At 57.4% G+C, this 12,868-nt stretch overlaps 4 protein-coding genes across 4 annotated transcripts; 2 read left to right on the forward strand and 2 right to left on the reverse strand.

The window, feature by feature from the left end:
* Positions 1-2,553: 2,553 nt before the first annotated feature.
* BBA_05417 (uncharacterized protein) lies at positions 2,554-5,448 on the forward strand (the record flags this gene model as incomplete). Its single annotated transcript, XM_008600514.1, has 1 exon — positions 2,554-5,448. One exon carries the CDS (start codon positions 2,554-2,556, stop codon positions 5,446-5,448), a length of 2,895 nt encoding a protein of 964 aa, XP_008598736.1.
* Positions 5,449-6,011: 563 nt separating this feature from the next.
* On the reverse strand, positions 6,012-7,553 carry BBA_05418 (vacuolar protein sorting-associated protein; the record flags this gene model as incomplete). Its single annotated transcript, XM_008600515.1, has 1 exon — positions 6,012-7,553. One exon carries the CDS (start codon positions 7,551-7,553, stop codon positions 6,012-6,014), a length of 1,542 nt encoding a protein of 513 aa, XP_008598737.1.
* A 1,577-nt stretch (positions 7,554-9,130) lies between these two features.
* On the reverse strand, positions 9,131-10,449 carry BBA_05419 (uncharacterized protein; the record flags this gene model as incomplete). Its single annotated transcript, XM_008600516.1, has 2 exons — positions 9,131-10,267; positions 10,324-10,449. The coding sequence occupies 2 exons, from the start codon at positions 10,447-10,449 to the stop codon at positions 9,131-9,133; spliced, it is 1,263 nt and encodes a 420-aa protein (XP_008598738.1).
* Positions 10,450-11,002: 553 nt separating this feature from the next.
* Positions 11,003-12,706, forward strand: BBA_05420 (imidazoleglycerol phosphate synthase; the record flags this gene model as incomplete). The annotated part of the gene is made up of 2 exons (XM_008600517.1): positions 11,003-11,125; positions 11,186-12,706. The coding sequence occupies 2 exons, from the start codon at positions 11,003-11,005 to the stop codon at positions 12,704-12,706; spliced, it is 1,644 nt and encodes a 547-aa protein (XP_008598739.1).
* Positions 12,707-12,868: the final 162 nt, after the last annotated feature.

Here is a 12,868-nt window from a genome sequence, read left to right on the forward strand (position 1 = left end):
TACTTTTATAGCACTTTTGTCAGCATTGGACGGTTTATTGGTCTCTTGCATACAGACAAACGAGGTGCATATTATATATACTCTACCTCCAGTATCTATAGATGCCGTTCCTATGAGTATTATAACCTTGTTACTTCTACATTCGCCAAGACGACTGACAGACCGAGTAAAATTGAGGGAATTGGGCTGCTAGAATACGTAGTGTTCGAGCTGGGATGTCAAGGATACACTTATTTGTACTGTTGATTGTGCCGTGTAAGTCATGTCCGCGCGTATGTGTTGATGCCTGTTAGTAGCGCCGAGATGGACATGGACGGCGAACGACGGCGGCGGCGCAACGGAACGCCTCACCGCCATCGACACAGTTGCGCGCGGCGCATCTGGGAAGTTGTGGGTATTAACGGTTGAAAGTGACTCGAAATGTCATATACGCCAATTGCCGAAAAAAAAACGCAGTTCACGATGTGCGTGGATGTGATGTGTATGGTATGTACTAAACATGGCAAAACGCATAACTTGGGCTTAATAACGAAGCAAGCAGGTATTGGGTATTGGGGGATCAGCTCATAATTTCTGCATCGTTGATGATGCGTAGAATCAACATCTTGTGCGACGTGTTTTCTGAGTCACACAGATGGAGGAGAGTCGACAGCATTGTGAGGGTGTGTGTACGTGCGCGCGTCGTGTGTGCGTGCGTGTTCCGACGTGAACCGGTTTGCGAGGCATCGATGAGTTTGCTCGAGAGCCCAACGCCGCGCAGCCTTGGTTTGGCCGCTTCTAGCTTATTATCGAATGGATTGCACTTGCCACACCCCCCAATGCTTAGATAGCGGTGCTTGTGCCGGCAAGGTGAGGCCCATTTGCGGTTATTGTTAAAAGGTGGGCAGCCAGCCAGCCATCTGCGCCGCGAGTGTGCCTTGCATTGGGGCGTGCTGGCGAGTGTCCTATCATGTTGGGCGTTGGCGACGACACGCAAGGGAGGCAAGGAGGGAAGAGTGTGCAGGGTTGTCTCGGATGATTTGGTGGTGGTGGACCACTGGTGCTGGTAGTGTTGATGGTGGTGGTGGTGATGGTGGTGTGGTGTGGTGCTATGCAAGCTTGGTGGAGGAGCGTGAGGAGGTGGATGACGGGAAGCAAGGGTGGAGAAAATGACTGCGAGTTTAACTTGTACTCGTCACGCAGCGCAGAGTGATTCTTTGCGCGGTTTATGGAGAATGCACATGCATACAATCTTGATGTTGTCTTCTTTGATTCTGCCGTCTCGCTGCCCGGAATGGGCATCGCCGTGTTACGCGGGCCGATGTTGTCAGGGTTGTCAGGCGTTGCTGTGCGAGATGGGGGGGTGCCACTCAGAAGATGGTGTGGAGGAGATGGCGCCGTGCGGGAAGACGCGTGAAAGCGGGCAATCTCGAAGCTGCCTGGGGCAGGACAGGAGACCATAAGGGTGTGATTGTTGACCAAGGAGAGAACGGGAGTCATGGATTCGAGTCACGATCTAGGCAGAGCGTGTGTGCGCCTTTTTTTTTTGCTTGCATGTCAAGACAAAGTTGGGCTGTTCTACTGTACACGCTATTAGAACCGGTTTATGAGCTGCTTGGGTGGCCAAACTGATAGTTTGAACGGGCGAGACTTGCAAAACGACGAAAAAAGCAGAAACACTTTCTGATTGGAGGGACAGACGCCTTTTTTTTTCTTTTTCTTTCTACGGCCTACTTATAACGTAAATGATAAACTTGTTGGGGTGGCCGGGGAAAGCCTCAGAGGGAGCCGGCCGGACCAGTTGCGGCGCCCACATCATCACTTCCCCGGTACAAGCCTCGATTAACGGCATTGTAGAAACGAGGCCCGCGTCCCTGTCTCGTGGCTTTTTGTCTTGTAGATGCCTTGCTTGCTACCCGACTTCTTTCACCTGTTGGGTGTTAGCTTCATTCTATGCCAGGTCAGTGTCAACGTTGTGGTCGGGTTGCTTAACCATCCGTCGAACCCGCCAATCCGCCAACTTGCATCTCTCCACCTCCACCATGCACCATCGAGGACCACGCCCTGGTCGTTCCCAGCGCTTGTCGGCTTCACTATCTATTCTACATCTTTCCTTCTCACACACCTCTTCACATCATCGTCAAGCTTTGCACGTCTGATCTTCCTTCCATTGCCGGCGCTCTCCACCGCCCAGCGCCCAGCGATAGGTTTTCGTATATAAGCAGCAACCCCCGCACCCGCGACCGCGACGCCAGTTTCCCACCTAATTTTTTCTCGCTCTTCTCGCCCATCCGTCGCAGCAACCATGAGCTGCGCGCTCTAGCTGGGCTCATTGGCCGAACAGAGCCATCTCGCCAGATAGCTACCTTCATCATACAGTAATTACCTTTTCAGTCAATGCGGCACCACACTACGCTGCCACCATCATCTTCATCATCACCACGCCTTCCTCCGCATGAATTTACGCCGCAACGACTTACCCGCAATATCCTGCTCAACCATTACCACCCATCTTGCTGTACCGGTCCCGATACCACATCCATCTAGCATGTCATTGCCGCACAATTAGCTGCCATGACCACCGCTCCCCTCCCCAACTCTCCCTCCCGGCTCTTCGACGTCTACACCGACAATGCCCCGAAGACCAATCTCTCCCCGATGCCGCGCGGCGGCTGCAATTTCGTCGACCTGACGCCTGGCACCGCCGGCTCCCGCTGCGGCTGCCGACGCTTTTGGAAGCTTCATACCGCCGATAATGCCGCGCCAAGCTCGGCCGGCTGGTGCATGTGCAACCATCACGCATGCTACCACGACGACCGCGCTCCGGACGAAGCTCTCGCGCCGCCCCCGCCCACGCCCGTTACGGGTCAGGAGAACGAAAAGCCCAAACTCGCAGGGCGCCAACCTCTCAGTCCAGTCGTTGACTTCTCATTCAAGGTGCCACCCGCCATTCCTGGGCTCGACATGGCCAATCTATCAGCGGGGCCTCCACCGCTTTCCTTCCTCAACGACTTTCCCGACGACACGGAGATGATGAATGTACCCAACGTAGCTCCTCCCATTGCCCCGTCCCTACCGGACACTCTCAATTGGGCCGATTTTGTCTATTCAGACAATGAGCCTAATGCGCTACCCTCTATACCACCTCAATGCCTCTTCTCTCAAAAGACAGCCTCGACCACATCCTCAGTACAAAACAAGTACCTCCGACCATTCGCTGGCAGAGGCCTGCATACACTTGCCACTGCAAAAGAACCCAAACAATCACCGCTGCGTCAGACAACCAGGCCAAATAGCCAAGCCACGCAGCAAGCTCCCGCTCATGCGGAGCAGGCGCCTGGGACACCTATGACTGGTGTTTCTACGATAGTTGAGCCCCGTGTCTTGGAACGTGATTTGGCTTCCAAGGAAGGCTTCAAGAATTTGACTGACGCCTTGTCTGTTCATGAGCAGCGGCTGGACAAGCTCGAAACGGGCTCTTTTGCTGCGACCGCTGCCCACGACGACTGTGTGGACAAGCACGAACATCTTGACCTACGCGTTACCGATCTAGAAGGGAAAGTGGAAGAGTTGGAGAAGCTTGCCAACGATAATGACACTGTCGCCAGCCGCCGGGAGCGCCATGATGACGATGGAACTACGGCCAGTGTCATATCTGCTACTACCAGCACCACAACGCGTCCTGCTAATGTGCGCGAGTTTACGAATCAACTGCAGGCTCTTCAGACCCAAGTTTCACAATTGCACTCCATTCTACCCTCTGCCAGCCAACCGTGGGAGGTTGAGGTTGTCTTTCTGCCATTTCCACTCAAGAAAGTATGGCAAAACATGCACCAATTCAGACGAGATTCTGCTCTCAGCAACGACGACTGGACCCAGGTACCACAAACCAACAGCGCCGCCCTGTTTCGGTCTCAGTCTCCCGTCTTTGGTGACTGGGCCACGCCGGACCACGATGCCGAGTGGCTTCTGCCCAAGGCCTGCGGCGACAAGAGCGTCACCAACAAGCGCCTGCGCAGCCGCGGTCTCGTCAAAACCATCTCTGTCCACGGGCCCGATGCCCGCAGCGTGCATATGGCCCTTGTATCGGCCTTTGGCAGCGTCTTCAGCGAGATGCAGATCCTACCGCGCCGCCAGGACACGGCAGACCCCCGCTACGAGCGCTTCATTGGCCTGCAGTCGTCGTGGCTGCCCCTGCGCAAGATTCACCGAGACTCGCGTCTCCGCTTCCTGAGCCCCGCGGAGATGGTGACACCCGCGCTGTGGGATGTACAGTTTCTCGGCTCCGTCATGATGCGGTCGTCTGAACCTAGATTGTTCATCACCCACCCGGACGCCTACCTGCAGGACTACGCCGCCTACGAGGCCGGCTGGACCTGGCAGCGTGTTCGCGAGCTGACGCGCGTGTACCCCGATTTTGACGATTCGCAGCAGGTGCCCGAGGCCGACGCCCTCGAGGAGCACTGGACTTGGAGCGACACCATGGACGAGCCCCCCAACGTCAACACATCGATGAGTCTACGCCAGTCGCGGCCGCCCGCCACCATCTCGCCCTCACACGCTCGCTTCCCGCTCATTGAGCGCTGGCGATCGCAGAGTCCCGCCGTCATCCGCGAGCACTCGCCACTTGCCAACCACAACAACCGCTCCCGGTCGTCCTCTCGCCCACCGCATGCCCACAGCGGCTCGGTTCCCGTGTCCGCCGCACGCCACCCGTCCGCTGAGATTCAACGCCGCGTCTCTACCAACAGCCGACGTGCATCCCCCGCTACACGCGTCAGCGTCGTCGGCGGCGGCATCATGAAGAATGGACGCGGCACTCGTTCCCCCAGCCGCCCGCTGCATACACCGCGCTGGACGCACTCTCCCAGTCCCATGCCCTGGGGTGGCGGCGGCGCGCAGGACCGCCAGCCGGCACGCGGCATGACGCCGTTTGCCTACGCCACGCCCTACAGCAACGCCCCCGCACCGCAGCCGCAGGAAAATGGATACCGCGCGCGCAGCGGCAGCGCGGTCCGCTTCGAGGTGCATCAGCAGTATTACCGCCACCGCAGCAGTAGCAGTCGTCCCGCGCCTGTTCCAATGTTGATTGACCATGATGAAGAGGGTGACATTCAAATTTATAATAGCGAGTCGGACGACGACTATGAAGAGGACGAGGCTGAAGAAGAGGGGGACGCAGACAGCGTCGATATGGTGACGGATGCGCAGCCACGCCATCACCACCCGCTGCGGCTCTTACCGGGCTCTGGCTGGCCCGGCATGCCTGAGGACGAGCCTTGGCCCGGCATCGAAGATGAAGTGCCGCGGTCCGGCGACGCGGAGAATATCGATCCCGACGGTGGTGATGGCGACGGCGGGCTGGGGGCGCAGAGCGACCATAGCAGTCAGCCGAGCGAGTATCCGAGCACGCAGCTGATTAAGCAGGACGAGGACGAGGAGGAAGACTTTTTGATTCATGAGGATTAGCGAATTCACTCTTTTCTTTTTTTTTTTTCTTTTCTTTTCTTTCTTTTTTTTTCTCTCTCTTTTTTTTTTCTGGTTTTTGGACACATCATGATGGGTGACTGGTTTTGGTTGGTAGGAACGGTGTGCATGTGATGAGATACCAAGGGTCATATACATATGTATCTATGTATACATGACGCGGATTTTATATAGGATATTTTAGCATGGGAGCAATGTATACAAACGACATTTCAACTCCAAAACATCTGTCAGTATAGACTGGCATGTATTCACAAATGACAAATCAATATGTCCACCTCTTCACCTGTACCTAACTCGATGGCTGACTGTGTGATAATATGGAGAAATATATCTCTTCTATTCCTTTCTGCACATTCTATAAACATGTCTAGGTACAGAATATTTGTCTTTGCTCGCTCATCAATCCAAAGATTGCAACGTTTGGGAGGGGGGTATCAAATAAAAAGGACAAACATTCGCTGAGTCAATGTCGTCCATGCTGCTGCTGCTCTATATATTCTTCAATATTCGTTACTTGTCAGAGACTTGCCACGGATGGGTGGTTAATACCACGTTCCTGAGCCATGGCGCTCGTGACGGATGCGGCACCTCTTCGCCAGACACATTTTTTTGCGCCCGAGATTCTTGAACTTTGGGCCCTGCGGGCCGGACACGTAGTGGTACTGGCCAAAGAGGCGCCACTGGCGGACGTCGGCGAGGGGGTAGACGCCGTCGCCCCAACGGCCGCGGAAGTGGAACCACGAGGTGGGTGCGTCGGGGTTGGACGCGGCGGGCGTGAGGCTGTCGTAAATGTCGCCGGTATTGGTGGCGGACGTGTGACCGAGGGCGACGGCGGCGTTGTCGGGACGATAGTCATGGTCGGTTGTGTAGTTGTAGAAGTAGGCATAGCGGTTGAGGGCCGGGTCCCACACGGGGCCTTCGTCGGTCACGTCCTTGAGCATCTTGAAAGGCAGAATGTAGGCGTGGTCCCCGGGCGTGGCGTACATGGCGTGGGAGCCCATGGCCGAATAGATGACAGGGCGCTCAGCGGCGTTGGGGACGCCCTTGAAAGTCGCGTTACGCTTCTCCATGGCCTCCCAGGCGTAGGCCTGGCCGCCCTCGTGCTCGGAGAGGTACATGCCCTGGGGCACGCCGTGGCGGAAGCGCACCATGCAATGCTCCCAGTCGGCGACGTGGTTGCCAAAGCGCATGGTGAGGACCGTCTGGCCGAGGTTGTATGAGTAAAAGAAGAACCAAAAGGCGTCAAGCACGCCATCGTCCTTGTCGACAAGCACCAGGACGGCAGGCGCGGCCGAGTAGCCATGAGCGTCGGGTTTGTGGCCCTGGGCACCGGCACCGGGCTGCTCGTGCGCGGCACCGGCGAGCACTTTTTGGCGCGTGGGCTGGCCGTGTACACCGCGCGACTGGCCGTAGTCGGAGGGCCGCGTGTGCGGGTGGTGAGGCGTGGTGGTAAAAGCACTCTCGTTCGGATCAGCGGACTCGTACGACGCCGAGCCGGCACCACGGGAAAAAGCAGAGGGGATGTTGTAGCGGCTGTGTAGCCAGGAAGGACGGCTCTCGACATCGTTTTTGCTGTAGAGGAAGACGCTGCCATCGAGCTTGTTGAGGTTGCCCATGGTATCGAGGTCCCAGGGCGCGGCGTCGTCGAGGAGCGTCGAGTTGAGCTGGACGTCCATGTGTGTAATGTGGTCACGCATGTCTGAGGGCCAAAACTGCTCGCCCGAATAGAGGTGGACGAGCGGCGCGTGTTTGAAGACGTAATCGGGGATCTCTCGACTGGACGTGGGTCTATCGCCGCGGCCGACGTCGGGGACGGGAGGGTTGAGCGGGTGCTGGCCATGCCGCTTGTGACGGTAGTCTCGGCTGGCCGGGTCGGCACGGAGGTGATGCAGTCCGCAGAGGGTCAGCCAGCGGCAGGCCTGGCGGTCGACAAAGTAGGGGCTTGTGTTGACCCATCGGCGGTCGCGCTCCTGCTTGACGGGATCGCTGCCAGTGGGATCGAGGTAGCGGGGGGCAGCCCAGAGTACATAGACGAGGACGGCAAAGGCAATCGTCGCAATGACAATGCGGTCTATCCAATACATGGCGCGGTATATAAAAAAAAGAGGTGGCTGAGTAAGGATGGATGGTGATGTTTGTCGGGTAACGACTGTGTCTTGATGCAGGACAAGGATGTGTACAAAAAGTCGCGAGTGACGCTACCTCATGGCTATGCAGATGATGATGGAGAGGGGCAGTCGCAAAAAACGTCAGAAGCGGGCACAGGATATGGCAAGAAGTGGTGCTGACGGGCGAGGGAAGCCGATGACGAGAGATTTGTAGAGCGGGTGCCTGTGCACCGCCTTTTGCGTTGAGTGGTGCTGTCGATCCAAGTTAGGACGGAGCGCAATCTGTTGGGGTGAGATGAATTGTAGAAAGAGAAAGGCAAAATCTAGAGGATAGTATTAAAGGTGTAAAAATAGGGACTGGGTGAAGATGGCGGCTTGCAACGACAGAGTAGCCCACGTTGTGGAGGGAGACGCCGGCGATGGTGGAAGAAGGAAAGACGCAAGACGGTCTCGACGGTTGACGGTGTGGTTGTGTCTGGTGCCAAGTGTGCGTGCCTGGTGAGTGGAGAGGGTCTGGACGCTGGGACGGTCAAAACGGGCTGGTGGGGAATAAACCCGAGTGGCCGCTGCCGGTTGTAGTGGGGAACAGCACATCACATACGGAAACTGCATATCCGTGTCCGTACATGTACGATTAAGTGCGCATCTCAGTAGACTGCTCTCATTCTAATAACAAAATGTGGAAGAAATTATGGAAAACCCCCCAATTTCTTTCAATGACTGCCCATGCCGAATTACAGCAGCTGCGGCAACCATTGTCACACAGCCACCACTGTACTAGACAGCACCAACCCACTCAGAGTTTCAACTGCCTATATCCCTGCTCCACTCCACCCAATGTCTGCCCAAATCGGCGGCACCTGTCACCATCCGTCCAGTGTGCTCCGTACTGGTGACTGGGAACTACCTAGTAAATCTCGCCGCCGCACAGATGCGATGCGCATCGGACACGTCCCTCTCTTCACATAGCGAAAGAGCTGTGCTTCACATGTCAGAACCCTTATTTCTCACAAATGTAATGCTCAGTATATCTTTCCCTTCTTCACCCGATTTCCCTCCCTCGTCACTCTGCGAGTCAATAACTAAGTAGTTAGAAGGCACCCCCCTCTTGGGCGCGCCGCAACTCTATGACACCATCCTCGTCGCGAAAATGTGGCCCTTGCTGCCAACCCAACCCCTGTTTTCTATCCCGTGTTCCTCGCCGTGTGCCGGCTTATATACGCCGCCGTTTTCATCACTCGCCCGGCCCGGTCGGCGAATCATGGCCCGGCGTCGCGCCACATGGCCGCCCCCCACGTTCTCAGCTCAGAGGCTGTCGTCGCCGGTCGGCGCGTCACTAAACCTGACGAGGCCGGCAAACCAGAGTAAAATCACGACAACTATTTCATTTATTCATTTTGGTTCAATTCGGTCATCGCATCCGCTCGCAGTCGGACAATTACTGACCGCATTCACTGCTCCTGCCCAATCAACCACTCCCGACAAAATCTCGTACATTGATATCGCTAGTATACATACATGGTCTTCGTAAATCGTTATTCCACAACACACTTTTAAACCATAGACATCTCTTCATCCTCATCTTCATCCAGTGTGCCTCCCTCATCTACTCCCTCCTCTTCCAAATCCTCCCATCGCACCGGCGTCGGCGTCGACTTGGTCTGCGGCATCACCGCCCTCTGCTTCCCTCTTCCTACCCCCGCCGCCGCCGCCGACCGCCGCCCACCTCGTCTCGCACCGCCACTGTCCCGTCCTCTCGCCTCCACTTCCTCCGCCTCCATCTCCGCCGTCGGTGGTACCGTCTTCTTCCTTCTCGGCTTGTAATCCGGATCCTTTTTATCGTCAAAGTCCTTGCCCTCGCCGTCGAGCGCGTACACCGTCACCTCGTCCGTCTGGCCTTTGATCCTCTTGAGCGCCATCAAATTCTCCAGGAACCGCGCCTGCTGCCGTCGTGCCCCCGTTCGGTCCTTGCCCCCGCCTCTTGCCGGTACTTGAATGTTGCACGCGGCGCGCGTTGCTGCCAACGTGTCGGTGCCTGCTCCGCCCTCCTGCTGCCGCCGCGCCGTCGCAATCTTCTCCTTGGTGACGATGCGCGACGACACGGCGCCCAGCAAATCAATGTCGCCAGGGACGCGCCGCAGCGCCGGTAGCGGTTGAGTGGAGTCGTGCTGCGTGAGCAGCGCCTCGGTGCCAATAATCTCCGCCCACTCGCCCTCAAACAGCCGTCCACGGTAGGAGATGAGCGGGTGGTCCGAGTGCAGCTCGAGTATTTGTATTTCGTCTCGTACTTCGGGCTCCTCTTCACGAGTAGGCAGATCACCAGTCGCAGTGGGCTCTGTAGTTGGTTCTCTTGCTGTTGACGCCCGCGTCAAGTCAATGTCCCGTACTGGCTCCTTACCCTTGGAGCGCAGCGCCGGATCAATCATAGTGCCTCCATCTTGGTCGTCTGGCTCAGCCGTGGCCGATTCCATCTCATCGTTGCTGCTGTCCTCTTCCTTCATCTGTGCATCGCCGCCCGCGCCTGCGCCCGCGCCGCGAGAGCCCACCGTGCCGGACGGACGGTTGGCCGAATCCGCACCAGCAGGCGTATCCTGCCAGTTCTTATAGTATCCGCCGCGCGAGTGTATATTCATCTTGGCAGACGTGCCTTTGAATTCGGGGTACGATAGCTCCAGCGTAAGGTAGTACGTCTGGGCAGCCTGGCGTTAGCATGTGCACGGCGCTCCGATCAGTCTGCCACACCCACCTCGGTTTCTGTAGTAGAGTACTCGTATTCCCACTCCTCCTGGTCGTCTTGCAGCATCTGCTCGAGAGCCTCGTCGAGAACCAGAGGCGCCGACGCATCTTGAGCACTGCCCGAGCTCTCTGCCATGATGAGCTGGTGCTGGCGGTCGGCGTGTATAGGCGTCGAGTCGTATCGTGTCGCGTCGCGTCGTGATTCGAATGGATGATCGTGGCTTGTGGACCAGAACATTCACTGCTTCAAAAGCAAAGTCTGTCAAAGGTAGAGCATTTTTCGAGTTCTCATTCATGCATTCATCAAGATGCTGCGCTGTTGTGGAGCTTGCCAGAGCGCGCCGATGCAGGCGCTGTTCAACGCCAATTTTTTTTTTTCTCGCGCCGTCTCCCAGGCTGCTCATCATCCAGCAGCGAGCAACTGCCCCGCTATCCGGAGCGCAAATTCAGGACCCTTGATTAACGCCAATCTTTGAGTCACCTTTTTGGTGACCTCTCATCCTTGCACTCGACAATCCATATATCCCCAACCCGTGCCTGGTTCGATTTTATGCCTTTGTCATCATTCAAATAGACTTGGATCTCGGATCTCGTCCTGCACACCCTTGCGCCTTCTCACAAGTCTTCGCCGCTGCCCCTCCATCCAGTTCCATCACCCCGCGCGTGCGACGACAACGAACCCGCCCAAGATGCCGACCGTCCACCTGCTCGACTACGTTGCGGGCAATATTCGCAGTCTGGTGAATGCTATTGAGAAACTAGGATACCAGGTTGAGTGGATCAAGTCTCCCGAAGACGTGCCCAAGGCCGAGGTACGGCCACCATCAGCAATCACTCTGCAGCTTGCCCTCCCGTCACTGACGACCGCATAGAAGCTCATCCTCCCGGGCGTGGGCCACTTTGGCCACTGCCTCTCACAACTCTCGCAAGCCGGCTACTTGCCCGCTATCCGACAGCACATCTCCGCCGGCAAGCCCTTTTTCGGCGTCTGCGTCGGCCTGCAGGCACTCTTTGAGGGCTCCGCCGAAGACCCCGACGTGCCAGGGCTCGGCGTCGTTGCCGCGTCCCTCGATCGCTTCGCCGACGCCGACAAGCCCGTTCCGCACATTGGATGGAACAGCGCCGACACGCGCGGCCGCCACATGTACGACCTGCGCGCCGGCTCTAAGTACTACTACGTCCACTCCTACAAGTGCCCCTACACGCCGGGCGTGCTCGAGCGCCAGGGCTGGTCCGTCGCCACCGGCGCCTACGGAGACGAGACCTTCATCGGCGCCATTGCAAAGGGCAACGTCTACGCGACGCAGTTTCATCCGGAAAAGTCGGGCGTCGCCGGCCTGCGCACTATTCGCGCGTTTCTCACCGGTGCCGGCGCGGAGAGCCTCGGCACGCCCCTGGACAAGACTGCCGCTGCCTCTCCGACAGACGGCCTGACGAGGCGCGTGATTGCATGCCTCGACGTGCGCGCCAACGATCAGGGTGACCTCGTCGTCACAAAGGGTGACCAGTACGATGTGCGCGAAAAGACAGAGGGCAACAACGTCCGCAATCTCGGCAAGCCTGTGGAAATGGCCAGGCGCTACTACGAGGACGGCGCCGATGAGGTGACATTCCTCAACATCACCTCCTTCCGCGACTGCCCGGTCGCCGACCTGCCCATGCTCGAGGTGCTGCGGCAGACGTCGCGCACCGTCTTCGTGCCGCTCACCATTGGCGGCGGCATCCGCGACACGGTGGACACGGACGGCACCAAGGTGACGGCGCTCGAAATCGCCACCATGTACTTCAAATCCGGCGCCGACAAGGTATCAATCGGTTCCGACGCCGTCATCGCCGCCGAGCAGTACTACGCGCTCGGGAAAAAATTATTTGGCGACACGGCGATTGAGCAAATCGCGCGCGCCTACGGCAACCAGGCCGTCGTCGTCAGCGTCGACCCCAAGCGTGTCTACGTGCCCAAGCGCGACGCCACGCGGCACGCTCTCGTCGAGACGCGCACGCCAGGTCCTCGCGGCGAGCCGTTTTGCTGGTACGCCTGCACCATCAAGGGCGGCCGCGAGATCCGCGACATGGACGTTGTTGAGCTCGCCCAGGCCGTCGAGGCCATGGGCTGCGGCGAGCTGCTCCTCAACTGCATCGACAAGGACGGCTCCAACTCTGGCTTCGACCTCGAGCTAGTCGCGCAGGTCAAGGCAGCCGTCAAGATTCCCGTCATTGCGTCGAGCGGCGCGGGCGTGCCGGCGCACTTTGAAGAGGTGTTTTGCGAGACCACGACGGACGCGGCCCTCGGCGCGGGCATGTTCCACAGGGGCGAGTACACGGTTCGACAGGTCAAGGATTATTTGGAGGAAAAGGGTCTGGTCGTGAGAAAGTTTGAAGAGGATGATTTATAAGAAATAGGTGCAAAATGCAAGAAATGGATGGAATGATATTATGGACCGGGATCCGCAGTTTTTAATGATATATAGACACGTTGACTACGAAACACTCGCACTGCGAAATTCGAGCTGCATTCACGACGAAAGCATCAGCATGGTGCCGTCACTCGGAGGTCA

Source organism: Beauveria bassiana, assembly GCF_000280675.1.
Source record: "Beauveria bassiana ARSEF 2860 unplaced genomic scaffold BBA_S00014, whole genome shotgun sequence".
Lineage (NCBI taxonomy): Eukaryota > Fungi > Ascomycota > Sordariomycetes > Hypocreales > Cordycipitaceae > Beauveria > Beauveria bassiana.